The 15226-nt window shown below is 36.6% G+C and overlaps 1 protein-coding gene across 6 annotated transcripts in view; it reads left to right on the plus strand.

Moving 5' to 3' along the window:
- Positions 1-15226, plus strand: part of SETX (senataxin) — a 78057-nt gene that overhangs the window by 22761 nt on the left and 40070 nt on the right. For all 6 annotated transcript variants that reach the window (XM_070518466.1, XM_070518468.1, XM_070518465.1 and 3 more), the window contains exon 11: positions 9001-9100. In XM_070518466.1, coding sequence (XP_070374567.1) covers positions 9001-9100 — 100 coding nt within the window. The remainder of the gene's footprint in view (positions 1-9000; positions 9101-15226) is intronic.

Here is a 15226-nt window from a genome sequence, read left to right on the forward strand (position 1 = left end):
CCTTTACTGGTGTTTCAAAGGCATTAGAAACAACTAATTGACAAAAGATCTTAAATCTCTTGATGAAATAAAAGTAAAATATTGTTAGTATTAGAAGAATTATTTCCTTCCTACAGAAAAATTGTTAATTCAGTCAACAGTGTATACAGTTAAATAAACTGGGGAAGATACAGGAATTTATTCATTTTGAAGCTTATTTTTTTCTTTAACCTTTGTTCTTGCTGGAAAGCACTAAAGTGCTTAGAAGCCATTCCCAGCCCTTAAATTTAGGACAGACACATATTTCTGATTTTATTTTTACCTGAGATGAGGTATTTATGTATTCATATTTAAGATTTCTTCCTTTTCAGGACATTTTTGTGGCCGTAGCCTTTTCAAAACAGAATGAGCACGAGTTCCATTTGTGTAAAATAGTCAAATACTTCTGTTAAGACCTATTATAAAAAAACACAGGCACCCCTCACTCCCTAAGTAATCATTTTTGATTCTTAATGGATCCTTTTGATACTTACTTTCATATTTCTAAATAACATGGCACTATTGTGGCTTCTTAATTTTTCAGTTTAGGCATTTTCTGTTAGTTTCCTGCTGTAGGAAGTATCCTCTTTTCCCAGCCCTACCTTCACAAACACAGCTTTCCTGTTCCCCCCTCCTCACTGTGGAGTTGACTTGTAGTTTTTAGGTCAATGTTTGTTGTTTTGACTATAGAAAAGGTTTCTGCAGCTAAGTCATGTAGTATGTTGTAACTGTTTTTCCTAACTCTTTGTTTTCTCTGGATTTACTTTATTAAGTTTCTATATACTTATTACTAAATTAGCTTCACATTCTCTTTTGGACGTATAAATCTTATTATGATCAGACACATCGGGTAATCTATACATTTCGTCATCTTGGTTTACGATGGTTGTCCTGAAATATCCATCATCCTCATTCTGGGGCTTCGTGTCCTTCTATCCTATGTTGGATCTCTGTCTCCTCTACCCCAGATTGTCTTTCTTGGTCACTCTCTCACTTTAGTAAGACATATCCTTCAAGTTCCCTGAGAAAAGGGTGTATGGCAGGTAAATTGTTGGAAGCTTGCATGTCTTAAAATTTTAATCTTCTCATTTTCTTTTATTTTTTTTACTTTCCGTGTCATTTTCTTTTTGTTCTACTTTCTCCGAGGCCTCCTCAACTTCCAAGACATTTTCTTTTTTAAGATTGGCACCCGAGCTAACATCTGTTGCCAGTCTTCTTTTTTTTCCCCCTCCTTCTCTTCAAAGCCCCCCAGTACATAGTTGTATATTCCAGTTGTAGGTCCTTCTTGTGCTATGTCAGACGCTGCCTCACCATGGCTTGATGAGAGGTTACATGTCCGTGCCCAAGATCCAAACTGGCAAAACCCTGGGCTGCCGAAGCTGAGTGTGTGAACTTAACCACTTGACCACAGGGCCAGACCCCAAGACTATTGAATTTTTTTTTTTTTTAGCATACTTTTAGTTTCATGGGATCCTGAATATTTCTTTTTATAGGATTCTATTCTTTTTTCATGGCATTTTTTCATGATATTTTTGTATTATCTAAAGCTTAGTGATAATTTTAAAGTTAGTTAGTTAAAAGTTTTCCTCTCTTTGCATAGTCCTTGTTTTCCCAATTGCTTTTTTCCTTTTCATTTTAGTGTCTATAGACCTTTCATGTTAACTCCTTTCTTAAAATGTCTGATGATTTTTGGTGGTCTACTCACATTTAAGAACAAGATATGAAAAAGCAGATGGAACATTATTCATAGTAGCTAAAATGTGAAAGCAACCCAGATGTCCATCAGCTGATGAATGGATAACAAAATGAGATATATATATGCAGTGGAATATTATTCATCTATGAAAAGGAATGAGCTGTTACTTGCTACTTTTACATGTTCATTGATGAACCCTGAAAATGCTTTACGTGAAAGAAGTCAGGTGCAGAGGGCCACATATTGTGTGACTGCATTTATATGAATTGTCCAGAATAGCCAAATCTATAGAGACTAAAAGGTAGATTAGTTGTTGCCAGGGGATGATGGATGGAGGGGGGAAGTGGGACTGACTGCTAATAGGTATAGAGTTTCTTTGGGGATGATGGAGATGTTCTGCAATTAGATAATGTTGATTGTTACACAAAATAGTAAATTACTAGAAACCACTGAAGTGAACACTTTAAAATGGTGAATTTTATATTGTGTGTAATATATATCAATTGTAAGAATGCTATGAGAAAATTTAAATAGTGACAAGTTAAAAGAGATGCTTAGGAAAACAGAGGAAACTCATATACTTGTACTAGAATAATCCTCTTTAATATTATACTCTCGAAGTCAAATGTGATCTGAAGGGCATCTTAGCCTGGTGCACCCCAACATTAGTGTTATTCTTTAACTGTTAAGATTGTATGCTTATGTGTAGTTATGATCTATATTTTTTTATATATAAGATTTTTTTTAAAGCAGATTAGAAGCACTGAGTGAAAGGGTAGGCTTGTTGACCATTGGTGTTTTGTTGGAAAGCCCCATCCCCACCCGTATGTCAATAGCTTTAGTCTTTTTTTTCTCTTATGTCAGATTTCCTACAGAGGAATCTTCAGATATTTTGCCTGGAAAATATAGGCCTAACTGGGAGCTGACTGTAGGATGAGGGTTGGGGACAGGAAAGGTTCGTAGCATTCAGCAACATTTGCTTGCTTCTCTTTTTTTCAGTACAGTATCCCCACCCTGCTTGCTGTCTCCAAGGCCAGAGACTGTTTTACCCTATCTAGAAACCAAGTGTCTATGGTTTTGTGCTGGGAGCAGAGAGGGGCAGTCTCCCTTCTGCCCTCCTTCTTCTAGATGAATGCATCAGATTGCTTACTGGTGGGAGTTCAGCCTCTTGGACTTGCTAATAAATTAGTTACTGTTCGTTCATCTGCTTTCCAGCTTGCAGAATTTTGATACTCTATTCTCTTTCTCTGTTCTCTTTGTCCTAGTGAGTTAATCCTATTTTTAAGAATCCCTTTGGTGTTTTAGTGGGGTTTCAAGAGGAACGAAAGGAAATGCGTGTGTTCAATCTGTCATTTTTACTTTGAAATTTTATTTTTTTCTTTTTTTAACCATATCCTTCATATATTCATTTACCTGAGATCAAAAGGAGGGGAGGAAAAATAAGAAAAAAAGGAAGTAACCATTGAATTTGAAAGTAGAGTTGTTACCTTGATGGCAAGTTTGGTAGAGTGGTTAGGACAGAAGCCGGGTGTAAAGAAGTGAATGGCAGGAGTGTTTTGAAAACTTAAGCAATGAAGGGGAGCAGAAAAAAATGAGGCAATAGTTGGATAATGATTTGGAGATGAAGGGTTCGGTTTGTTTTCTGTTTTTTTTTTTTTTTTTTAATAACCTTTATTTTTTTAGAGCAGTTTTAGATTCACTGAAAAATTGAGCTCAAAATACAGAGTTCCCATATACTGCCCGTCCCCCACATGGTTTCATTTTTTTTGAGAGAGGTCAAGGTGTATGCTGGTGGAAAGGAGCAATGGGCAGGAGAAACTGATGTAAGAAAATGGATAACTTTTGGAGATGAAGTCCTAAAGAGGACAAGAGGGATCAAGAACATAAGTCAGTGAGTGTGCCTTTGACTTTTGTAATGAAAGGGAAGACATGACATAATGGGTATGAGTGACAGTTGCTTTGTAGGTTTTGTGTTTGGTTCTGTCTTCTTGTAACCTATAAGGCAAGGGCAACATTGGCTATTGGGAACGAGTGTTGCAAGAACTCCTTTTCCCCAGTGAATTAGCAATTATTTTAATAATGTAATTTTTTTATTAAGAGAATTTTCTGGACAACATAAGCATCTCATAACCAAAGGGAATGAATTTTTTGTTAGCATTTTTATGAAAATGTAATATTAAAATATTTGATCTGAAAAAAGTTAAATTACCAAATTATTAGAAACATGGAGTTTTGTAGAATAATCCATTCTCCATATTTATTGAAAAAGAAGACTGGTACCTTGTCTGAGGACACGGCCTAACTAGATAATATTTCTTTCCCCTCTGGAGTTTCTACATAGACAGTCCCGTCATCTGTGAAGAGAGTGAGTTTTATTTCTTTCTTCCCAATGAATATACCTTTTCTTGTTTATTGCATTAGCTAGGACTTCCAGTATGTTGAAAAGGCATGGTGAGAAAGATCATCCTTGCCATGGACCTGATTTTAATGGGAAAGCTTCAAGTTTCTCATCATTAAGTATGATATTAACTGTGGGTTTTTGGTAGATGTTCTTGGTCCAGTTGAGGAAGTTCCCCTCTATTCCTAGTTTGCAGAGATTTCATCATGAACGGATATTAGATTTTGTCAAATGCTTTTTCTACATCTATTGATATGACTTTTCTTTTTTAGTCTGTTGATGTGATGGGTAACATTAGTTGATTTTTTAATGTTGAATCAGCCTGCATATGTGGGATTAATGCCACTTGATCCTGATGTAATTCTTTTTATACATTGTTGGGTTCATTTTGCTAATGTTTTGTTGAGGATTTTTACTTCTTTGTGCACAAGAGACACTGGGCTATAGTTTTCTTCTAATGTCTTTGGTTTTAGTGTTAGGGTAATGTTGGCCTTATAAAATGAGTTAGGAAATATTCTTCTGCTTCTATGTTCTGGAAGATATTGTAGAGAATTGGTATAATTTCTTCCTTAAATATTTGGTAGAATTTACCAGTGAACCCATCTGGCCCCGGTGTTTTCTGTTATTAATTATCGATTCAACTTCTTTAGTAGATGTAGGCCTATTCACATTGTCTGTTTCTTCTTGTGTGAGTTTTGGCAGATTGTTTGAAGGAATAGGTCCATTTTCTCTAGGTTATCAAATTTGTAGGCACAAAGTTGTTCATAATATTCCTTCATTATCTTTTTCATGTATGTGGGATCTATAGTGGTGTCCCCTCTTTCACTTCTGATATTAGAAATTTGTTTTCTCTTTTTTCCTTAGCCTGGCTAGAGGCTTATTAATTTTATGATATTTTCAAAGAACCAGCTTTTGATTTCATTGATTTTTCTGTCTTGACTTCCTGTTTTCAATTTAATTGATTCCTGCTCTAATTTTTATTTCTTTTTTCTGCTTACTTTAGATTTAATTTGCTCTTCTTTTTTATAGTTTCCTAAAATGGAAGCTCAGATTATTGATTTTAGGTCTTTCGTTGTAATATATGCATTCTATGTGGATACATTTATTTCCCTCTAAGCACTGCTCGTGGTACATCTCACAAGTTTTTGTAAGTTGTGTTTTTCACTTTGATTTAGTTCAATATATTTTTAAAGTTCTCTTGAGATTTTGTCATTGACCATGTGTTGTTTAATCTCCAAGTATTTTGAGATTTTTCAGCTTTCTGTTACTGATTTCTAGTTTAATTCCATTGTAGTCTGAAAGCTGACATTGTGTAATTGCTGTTTGTTAAGGTGTGTTTTATGGCGCAGAATGTGGTCTGTTTTGACAAGTGTTACATGTGAGCTTGAGAATGTGTAATCTGCTGTTGGTAGATGAAGTCGTCATTTATATCCAGTTGCTTGCTGGAGCTTTTGAGTTAATCTCTGTCTTGCTAATTTTCTACCTACTGGATCTGTCCATTTCTGATAGAAGAGTGTTAAGGCTCCAACTAAAATATTGGATCAATCTGTTTCTCCTTGCAGGTTTATCAGTTTTTACCTGACTTATTTTGATGCTCTGTTGCTAGGCACATGTATATAAAAGCTTATATTTTCTTGTATTATTAAGCCATTTATTGTTATGTGATGCCCCTCTTTATCCCTGATAATTTTCCTTGCCCTGAGATCTGCTCTTTTTTTTTTTTTTAAAGATTTTATTTTTGCTTTTTCTCCCCAGAGGCCCCCGGTACATTGTTGTGTATTTTTAGTTGTGGGTTCTTCTAGTTGTGGCATGTGTGATGCTGCCTCAGCATGGCCTGATGGGCAGTGCCGTATCCATGCCCAGGATCCAAGCAGGCAGAACCCCGTGCCGCTGCAGTGGAGCAGGCAAACTTAACCACTCGGCCACGGGGCCGGCCCCCGCTGTGTCTTAAATTAATATAGCTATTCTCTCTTTCTCTCTTTCTTTTTTTTTTAAATTGCTCCTTCTATTGTCTGTGTTTGAAAATATGGATAATGAGAAGTTTGCAAAAAAGCCTATCTGGCCAGTTACTGGCTATATTACCTTGGGCAAATTACTTTAATGTTCTTCTTAGTTTCTTCAAGTGGAAATGGCATCGATGAACAGAGTGTAGTGGTATTAAGAAATGTATGTAAATTGCCTTGTGTGATAGTACTCCCTCTTTTTTTTTGATTAATGTTAGTGTGGTTTATCTTTCTTGATCCCTTTATTTTAATCTGTAAGGTGGCTTTATATTTAAAGTGAGTTTCTTGTAGACAGCATTTAGTTGGGTCTTGTTTTTTGATCCACACTGACAGCCTGTCTAAAATTTGGTGTATTTAGACCATTGACATTTAAGGTGATTATTAATATAGGAGGATTAATTTCTGCCATATTTGTTACTATGTTGTATTTGTTGCCCTTCTTCTTTGTTCTTATTTTTGTCTTCCATGCTTTTTTCTGCCTTCGTGGTTTTAATTGAGCATTTTATATTAATTTCATTTTCACTCTTTGCTTAGCATATCAATTCTTTTTTTTTTTTTAGTGGTTTCCTAGAACTTGCAGTATATATTTACCACTAATCCAAGACCAGTTTCAGGTAACAGTTAACGAGTAGTGTGAGTACCTTATAATAATAAAATATTCTAGTTCTTCCCATCCCTTGTATCACTGCTATCCTTCATTTCACTGTGCATAAGCATATATATATACACACACACATAAGCATACATAATTGAATACATTGTTGCTGTTATTTTGAATAAACTATTACCTAACAGATCAATTAAAAATAAGAAGCATAGGAGTCAGCCCAATGGTATAGTGTTAAGTTCATGCCTTCTGCTTCAGAGGCCCAGGGTTCATGGATTCAGACCCCAGGCACAGAGCTACACGTTGCTCATTAAGCCACACTGTGGCAGTGTCCTGTATACAAAATAGACGAAGATTCGCACAGATGTTAGCTCAGGGCCGATGTTCCTCACACAGAAAAAAACATAAAAATTTGTGTTGTACCTTCACTTATTCTCTGATGCTCTTCCTCTGTTTATTTAGAGCCAAGTTTTCCTTCTCTCTAAGATCATCGTTTCACATTTCTTGCAAGATAGGTTTAATGGCAACACAGTCCCTCAATTTTTGTTGTCCCAGATTCTTTATTCACTTTTGAAGGATAATTTTGCAGGGTTCAGCATTCTAGGTTGGTGGCTATTTTCTCTCAACAGTTTAAATATTTCACTCAATCTCTTCTTGCTTGCATGGTTTCTGAGGAGAAATCAGATGAATTCTTATGTTTTCTTCTTTATAGGTAAGGTGTTTTTTTCCACTGGTTTCTTTCAAGATTTTTTCTTTATCCTTGATTTTTCATATTCCTGAAGTTTGAATAGGATATACCTGGGTGTATTTTGTGGCATTTCTTCTGCTTGGTGCTCTCTGAGCTTCCTGCATCTGTGATTTGGTGTCTGACATAAATCTGGGGGGACTCTCAGTCATTATTCCTTCAAGTATTTCTTCTGTTCCCTTCTCTCTCTTTTCTTCTGATATTCCCATTACGTGTATGTTGCACCTTTTGCAGATGTCCTGCAGTTCTTGGATATTCTTTTTTTTTCCCCCCAATTTTTTTTTCTTTTTGCTTTTCAGCTTTGGTAGTTTCTCTTGCTGTATCCTCAAGTTCAGAGATTCTTTCCTCAGCAATGTCCTGTCTACTAATGAGCCCATCAAAGGCATTCTTCATTTCCATTACAGTGTTTTTGATCTCTTAGTATTTCTTTTTGATTCTCTCTTAGAATTTACATCTCTCTGCTTCTGTCATCCATCTGTTCTTGCATGATCTAATTTTTGCATTAAACTCTTAGCATATTAATTATAGTTTTTAAAAATTCCTTCTCTGGTAATTCCACCTTCTTGCCATATCTGACTCTGGTTGTAATGTTTAAGTCACATTAAACTGTGTTTTTTGCCTTTGAATATGCCTTGTAATTTTTTGTTGACAGGTAGCTATGATATACTGGGTAGAAGGAACAGCAGTTAAACAGGCCTTTAGTAATGTGGTGGTAAATTGTGGGGGAGTGGGAAGTGTTCTGCTGTCCTGTAATAAGGTCTCAGTCTTTTTGTGAGCTTTTGCCTGTGGACTGAGAGCTTTCCACATGCTTCTCAGTTACTTCCCACCTCCTTAGATGCGACAGGATGGCTAGAATGGTCTGGAGTTGGTTATTTCTCTTCCCCCAAGTAGGTTAGGCTCTGATAAAATAGTTTCTCTATAGAGCAAGCCTTGTTAAGAAGATCAGAATGCTCTGGTGTCTTTCAAAATGGTTTGTTTTCCCTTCCCCCTTCTGGGAACGTGAAGGGATTTTCCTCTAGTATACACTGTGAGGACCTGGTAGAACTCCTAGAGGTAAAACGCACCAAAGTGTGGGGTCCCACTTACGACTAGGTTCCCCTAGAGTTTTTGACATTCATAATTATCCATGGCGAGCCTCCAGCAATTTGTCAGTTACAGTTCGGGTTTTCCTCTCCTGGTACAGAGGTTTCTACTCTAGTGAGTTAAGATTACCTGTATCTACTTGTCTATCTCTCCAATTTTGGGGGCAGGAGTTTGCCTTGTGCCCTCACTTCCCTCTTTGAATCTAAGAAGAGTTGTTGGTTTTTCAGTCTGATCAGCTTTTTACTTGTTGTTACGATAGAGTGGGAACTGCTGAGTTCCTTACATGCTGAACTGGAAACTGGAAGTCCCAAATTAATTGTTAATGTTTCTGTCACCCTGGGATTCTAGGTTCTGGATTTTACTGTTGCTTACTTTGGAAAATTTTGTTGTTTAGCCTTGGCTTTCCAGAATGTTTTTGCTTTCTTAATTTGCTTTTTTTGCGTTATATAGGTGGCACAGGAATGGATCAGCTCTCCAAATAAAGAGAAATTCTGTCAGTTACATTTACGAAAATTTCCTGCTGATTATAAAAAATACTGGGAGTTTGTGGGTAAGTTCTTTCTTGTATAACTTGGAATATATCATATGATAATTGGATATTTCTATTTGAGGAAACATCATCATTGTTTGAATTGTCTGGGACGTAGGTTTCCTAACCTCAATTTGTAACTCTTAACAAAGAATATGTTTAAAGTCTTAATTAATGAGGATGATTACTGGGACAGTTATGAATATAAAATTCATGATTTTAGCCATTCTGTTAGTGGACTACCATATGCCAAAACGTCCATACAAGTGTCCATACAAGTTGGGCATGGGGGAGAGGGTGAGTGACAGGGCTTTGACCTGTAGTGGTAGGGTCTGGGGGTTGCAGTAATAGTGTTTATAGATTGAGTAAATTTTCCTGCCATCTGTGTTCTCATTTCATAATTGGTCTGAAACGCACATCGTTTATGTATTAGTTATAAATAAACCAGACATTCAGAACTGTTTAAAATAAAAAGTATACACCTTCTTTTTGCCCCCACTCTCTAATCTAACTCCATAGATTTACTTAGGAAAAAAAGCATGTGTGTGTATTTTTGGGGAAAGGTCCTATATGTTCATTATAGAACACTCAGATATGAACCAGCAATAAAATAAACATCACCCACAATTCCCATCATTCAGAGGTAATTCTGTGAACATACTAGTTTCTATCTTGTTGCCAGACTTAACTCACCTGTGTGAATTTTGTGTGTGTGTGTGTGTGTGTGGTAGCGTCATTTTACCTATTTTGTGACTTGTGAGTTTTTTTGAGTTCATGTTGGTTTATAACGTTGTGTAATTTCAGGTGTACATTATTATATATCAGTTTCTATGTAGACTTGATCATGCTCAGCACCAGTAGTCCAGTTTTTATCCGTCACCGTACATATGTGCCCCTTCACCCCTTTCACCCACCTCCCCATCCCCTTCCCCTCTGGTAACCACTAATCTGCTCTCTTTGTCCACGTGTGTGTTTATCTTTCACATGAGTGAAATCATATGCTGTTTGTCTTTCTCTGTCTGACTTATTTTGCTTAACATAATATCCTCAAGGTCCATCCATGTTGTTGCAAATGGGACGATTTTGTCTTTTTTTGTGGCTGAGTAGTATTCCATTGTATATATATACCACATCTTTATCTAATCATCAGTTGATGGGCACTGGGGTTGCTTTCATGTCTTTGCTACTGTGAATAATGTTGCAGTGAACAAAGGAGTTCATAGATCTCCTTGAATTGTTGATTTCAACTTCTTTGGATAAAGACCCAGTAGCGGGATAGCTAGCTGGTATGTATGGTATTCCCATTTTAAAGTTTTTTTTTGCTTGAGGAAGATTAGCCCTGAGCTAACATCTGTGCCAGTCTTTCTCTATTTTGTATGTGGGTCATCTCCACAGCGTGGCTGACAAGGGGTCTAGATCTGCACTCAGGATCCAAACCTGTAACCTGGGGCCCCCAAGTGGAATGCGTGGAACTTTAATCACTACAGCACATGGCTGGCCCCTATTTTTAAAATCTCCATACTCTCTTCAATAGTGGCTGTACCAGTTTGCATTCCGACCAGCAGTGTATGAAGGTTCCCTTTTCTCCACATCCTCTCCAACATTTTTTATTTTTTGTCTTGGTAGTTATAGCCATTCTGACAGGTGTAAGGTGATATCTCATTGTAGTTTTAATTTGCATTTCCCAGTAATTAGTGATATTGAACATCTTTTCATGAGCCTGTTGACCATCTGTATGTCTTCTTTGGAAAAATGTCTGTTCATATCCTCTGCCTGTTTTTGATCAGGTTGTTTATCTTTTTGTTGTTGAGTTGTATGAGTTCTTTATATATTTTGGAAATTAACCTTGTCAGGTATATGATTTGCAAATATTTTCTCCCGGTTGGTGGGTTGTCTTCATTTTGTTCATGGTTTCCTTTGCCTTGCAGAAGCGTTTTAGTCTGCTCTAGTCCCATTTGTTTATTTTTTCTTTTGTTTCTCTTGCCTGGGTAGACATATTCAGAAAGATGCTACTAAGACCAATGTTAGAGAGTGTACTATCTATATTTTCTTCTAGGAGTTTTATGATTTCAGGTCTTAGATTCAAGTCTTTAATCCATTTTGAGTTAATTTTTGTATATGGTATAAGATAATGGTCTACTTTCATTCTTTTGCACGTGGCTGTCCAGTTTTCCCAACACCATTTAGTGAAGAGACTTTCCTTTCTCTATTGTATGTTCTTGGCTCCTTTGTTGAAGATTAGCTGTCCATAGATGTGTGGTTTTATTTATGGGCTTTCATTTCTGTTCTGTTGATGTGTGTGTCTGTTTTTGTGTCAGTACCATGCTGTTTTGTTCACTATAGCTTTGTAGTGTGTTTTTAAGTGAGGGATTGTGATGCCTCCAGCTTTGTTCTTTTTTCTCAGGATTGCTTTGGCTATTCAGGATCCTTTGTTGTTCCATATAAATTTTAGAATTCTTTTTTCTATTTCTATGAAGAATGTCATTGGGATTCTGATTGGAATTGTATTGAGTCTGTAGATTGCTTTAGGTAATGTGGACATTTAAACTATGTATATTCTTCCAGTCTATGAGCATGGAATATCTTTCCATTTCTTTATGTCGTCTTCAATTTATTTCAATACTGTCTTATAGTTTTCAGTGCATAGGGCTTTCACCTCCTTTATTAAGTTTACTCCTAGATATTTGATTCTTTTTGTTGTGGTTGTAAATGTTATTGTATTCTTGAGTTCTCTTTCTGCTAGTTTGTTAATTAGTGTATAGAAATACAACTGATTTTTGTAAGTTAATCTTGTACCTTGCAACTTTGCTGTAGTTGTTGATTATTTCTAGTAGTTGTCTGGTGGATTCTTTAGGGTTTTCTTTATACAGAATCATGTTGTCCACAAACAGTGAGAGTTTTACTTCTTCCTTTCCAATTTGGACACTTTTTATTTCTTTTTCTTGCCTAATTGCTCTGGTCAAAACCTCTAGTACTATCTTGAATAGGTGTGGTGAGGGTAGGAAGCCTTATCTTGTTCCTGTTCTCAGAGGGATGGCTTTCAGGTTTTCACCATTAAGTATGATGTCGGCTGTGGGTTTGTCATATATGGCCTTTATTATGTTGAGGTACTTTCCTTTTATACCCATTTTATTGAGAGTTTTTATCATAAATGGATGTTGAGTCTTGTCATATGCTTTCTCTCTACATCTGTTGAGATGACCATGTGATTTTTATTACTCATTTTGTTAATGTGTTGTATCACATTGATTGATTTGCAGATGTTGAAGATTGATTTACAGATGTCCCTGTGTCCCTGGTAAATCTCACTTGATCATGGCTTATGATCCTTCTAATATATTTCTGTATTTGGTTTGCCAATATTTTGTTGAGGATTTTTGTATCTATGTTCATCAGTGATATTGATCAGTAATTTTCCTTCTTTGTTTTGTTCTTGTCTGGCTTTAGTATCAGGGCACTGCTGGCTCATCGAGTTGGAAGCATTCTGTCTTCGTCAAGTTTTTGGAATAGTTTGAGAGAGGTAGATATTAAATCTTCTTTGAATGTGTGGTAGAGTTCTCCAGAGAAGCTGTTTGGTCCAAGCTTTTGTTTTTTGGGAGGTTTTTTTTTTTTTTTTGAGGAAGATTAGCCCTGAGCTAACTACTGCCAGTCGTCCTCTTTTTTTGCTGAGGAAGCCTGACCCTGAGCTAACATGGTGCCCATCTTCCTCTAGTTTATATGTGGGGCGCCTACCACAGCATGGCGTGCCCAGCGGTGCCATATCCACACCCGGGATCTGAACCGGTGAACCCTTGGCCGCTGAGAAGCGGAATGTGCGAACTTAACCACTATGCCACCGGGCCGGCCCAGGGAGATTTTTGATTGCTCTTTCAATCTCTTTACTTGTGATTTGTCTATTCAGATTCTCTATTTCTTCTTGATTCAGTTTTGGGAAGTTGTATGAGTCTAAGAATTTGTCCATTTCTTCTAGGTTATCCAATTTGGTTGTTTTTTTTGGTTTTTTTTTTTTTTTTTTTTGAGGAAGATTAGCCCTGAGCTAATATCTGCTGCCAATCCTCCTCTTTTTGCTGAGGAACACTGGCCCTGAGCTAACATCTGTGCCCATCTTCCTCTACTTTATACGTGGGATGCCTACCACAGCATGGCTTGCCAAGTGGTGTATGTCCGCACCCAGGATCTGAACCGGTGAACTCCGGGCCACCAAAGTGGAACTTAACCGCTGCGCCACCGGGCTGGCCCCTCCAATTTGTTGACATTTAGTTTTTCATAGTATTCTCTTATAATCCTTTGTATTCTGTGGTATCCATTGTAATTTCTCCTCTTTCATTTTTAATTTTATTTGAGCTCCCTCTCTTTTTTTTTAGTCTGGCTAAGGGTTTGTCAATTTTGTTTATCAAAGAATCAGCTCTTAGTTTCTTTGATCTTTTTTGGGTTTTTTTTTTTAGTCTGTTCGTTTATTTCTGCTCTAATTTTCGTTATTTCCCTCCTGCTGACTTTCGGCTTTGTTTCTTCTTTCTAGTTCTTTTAGGTGTAGTTTAAGATTATGTATTTGTAATTTTTCTAATTTGTTGAGGTAGGCCTGTACTGCTATAAATTTCCCTCTTACTAACACTTTTGTGCATCCTATAAGAGTTGGTATGTTGTGTTTTCATTTTCATTTGTCTGTGGGTATTGTTTCATGTCTCCTTTGGTTTCTTCATTGATCCAGTGGTTGTTCAGTAGAATATTGTTTAGTCTCCACGTATTTGTGACTTTCCCAGCCTTTTTCTTGTAGTTGATTTCTAGAGTTTCATAGAATTATGGTCAGCAAAGATGCTTGATGTGGTTTCAGTCGTCTTAAATTTATTTAGGTTTGTCTTGTTTCCCAAAATATGGTCTATATTTGAGAATGTTCCATGTGCACTTGAGAAGAAGGTCTATTCTGTTTTCAGATGGAATGTTCTATTATATTAAGTCCATTTGGTGTAGTATTTCATTTAAGGCCACTGTTTCTTTGACTTTTGTTTGGATAATCCCTCCATTGATGTAAGTGGGGTGTTGAGGTCCCCTACCGTTATTGTGTTGCTGTCAGTTTCTCCCTTTAGGTCCATTAATAGTTGCTTCATATACTTTGGTTCTCCCATGTTAGATGCATATGTATTCCTAAGTGTTATGTCCTCTTGGTGAAATGTCTGTTTTATCATTATATACTGCCCCTCTTTGTCTCTCATTGTCTTTTTTATCTTGAAGTCTGCTTTGTCTGGTAGAAGTATGGCAACACCAGCTTTCTTTTGCTTGCCATTTGTGTGGTGTATCATCTTCCATCCTTCGCTCTGAGCCTGTGTTTGTCTTTAGAGCTGAGATGTGTTTCCTGGAGGCACCATATTGTTGGGTCTTGTTTTTTAATCCATCCAGTCACTCTGTGTCTTTTGATTGGATAATTCATTTACATTTAGAGTGATTATTGATATATGAGGGCTTAATAATGCCATTTTATCTAGTTTTCCGGTTGTTCTATATTTCCGTTTGTTTTTCCTTGTATGTCTGACTGCCATTTCAGTTTGGTGCTTTTCCATGATGGTTTTCTCTTTATTTATGATTTGTGGCTCTGCTCTGATTTTTTTTTTAGTGGTTACCATGAGATTTGTATAAAAGATCTCACAGAGGAGATAGTCTATTTTTGATAGCCTCTTATCTCCATTAGGCTAAGCAGGTTCCACCCCTCTTCTCTTACTTTCTGAGTTGTCACAAATTGTTCTTTTTTGTGTTGTAAGTTTGTGACTAAATTCAAGTGTTTATAGTTATTTTTGATGCTTTCCTTCACTTTATCATATATTTTTAATTAAATATTTACTAATCTGTTTTTGTAGAGAGTTTCAATTTTCTGATTCTATTTATCTCCTTGCTGAAGGTTTTGTAAACCTTTGCTTTTTAGTTTCAGATGGAAGGACTCCTTTTAACGTTTCTTGTAAGGCAGGCCTAGTGGTGGTGAACTCTCTCAGCTTTTGTTTATCTGGGAAAGCTTTTATTCTCCATCGTATCTGAAGGCCAGTACTCTTGGCTGGAGGTTTTTGTCTTTCAGTATTTTCAATTTATCATCCCATTCTCTCCTAGCTTGTAAGATTTCTGCTGAGAAATCTGCTGAAAGGCTGATATGGGTTCCTTTTA

The sequence above is a fragment of the Equus asinus genome, chromosome 10 (assembly GCF_041296235.1).
Source record: "Equus asinus isolate D_3611 breed Donkey chromosome 10, EquAss-T2T_v2, whole genome shotgun sequence".
NCBI classification, from domain to species: domain Eukaryota; kingdom Metazoa; phylum Chordata; class Mammalia; order Perissodactyla; family Equidae; genus Equus; species Equus asinus.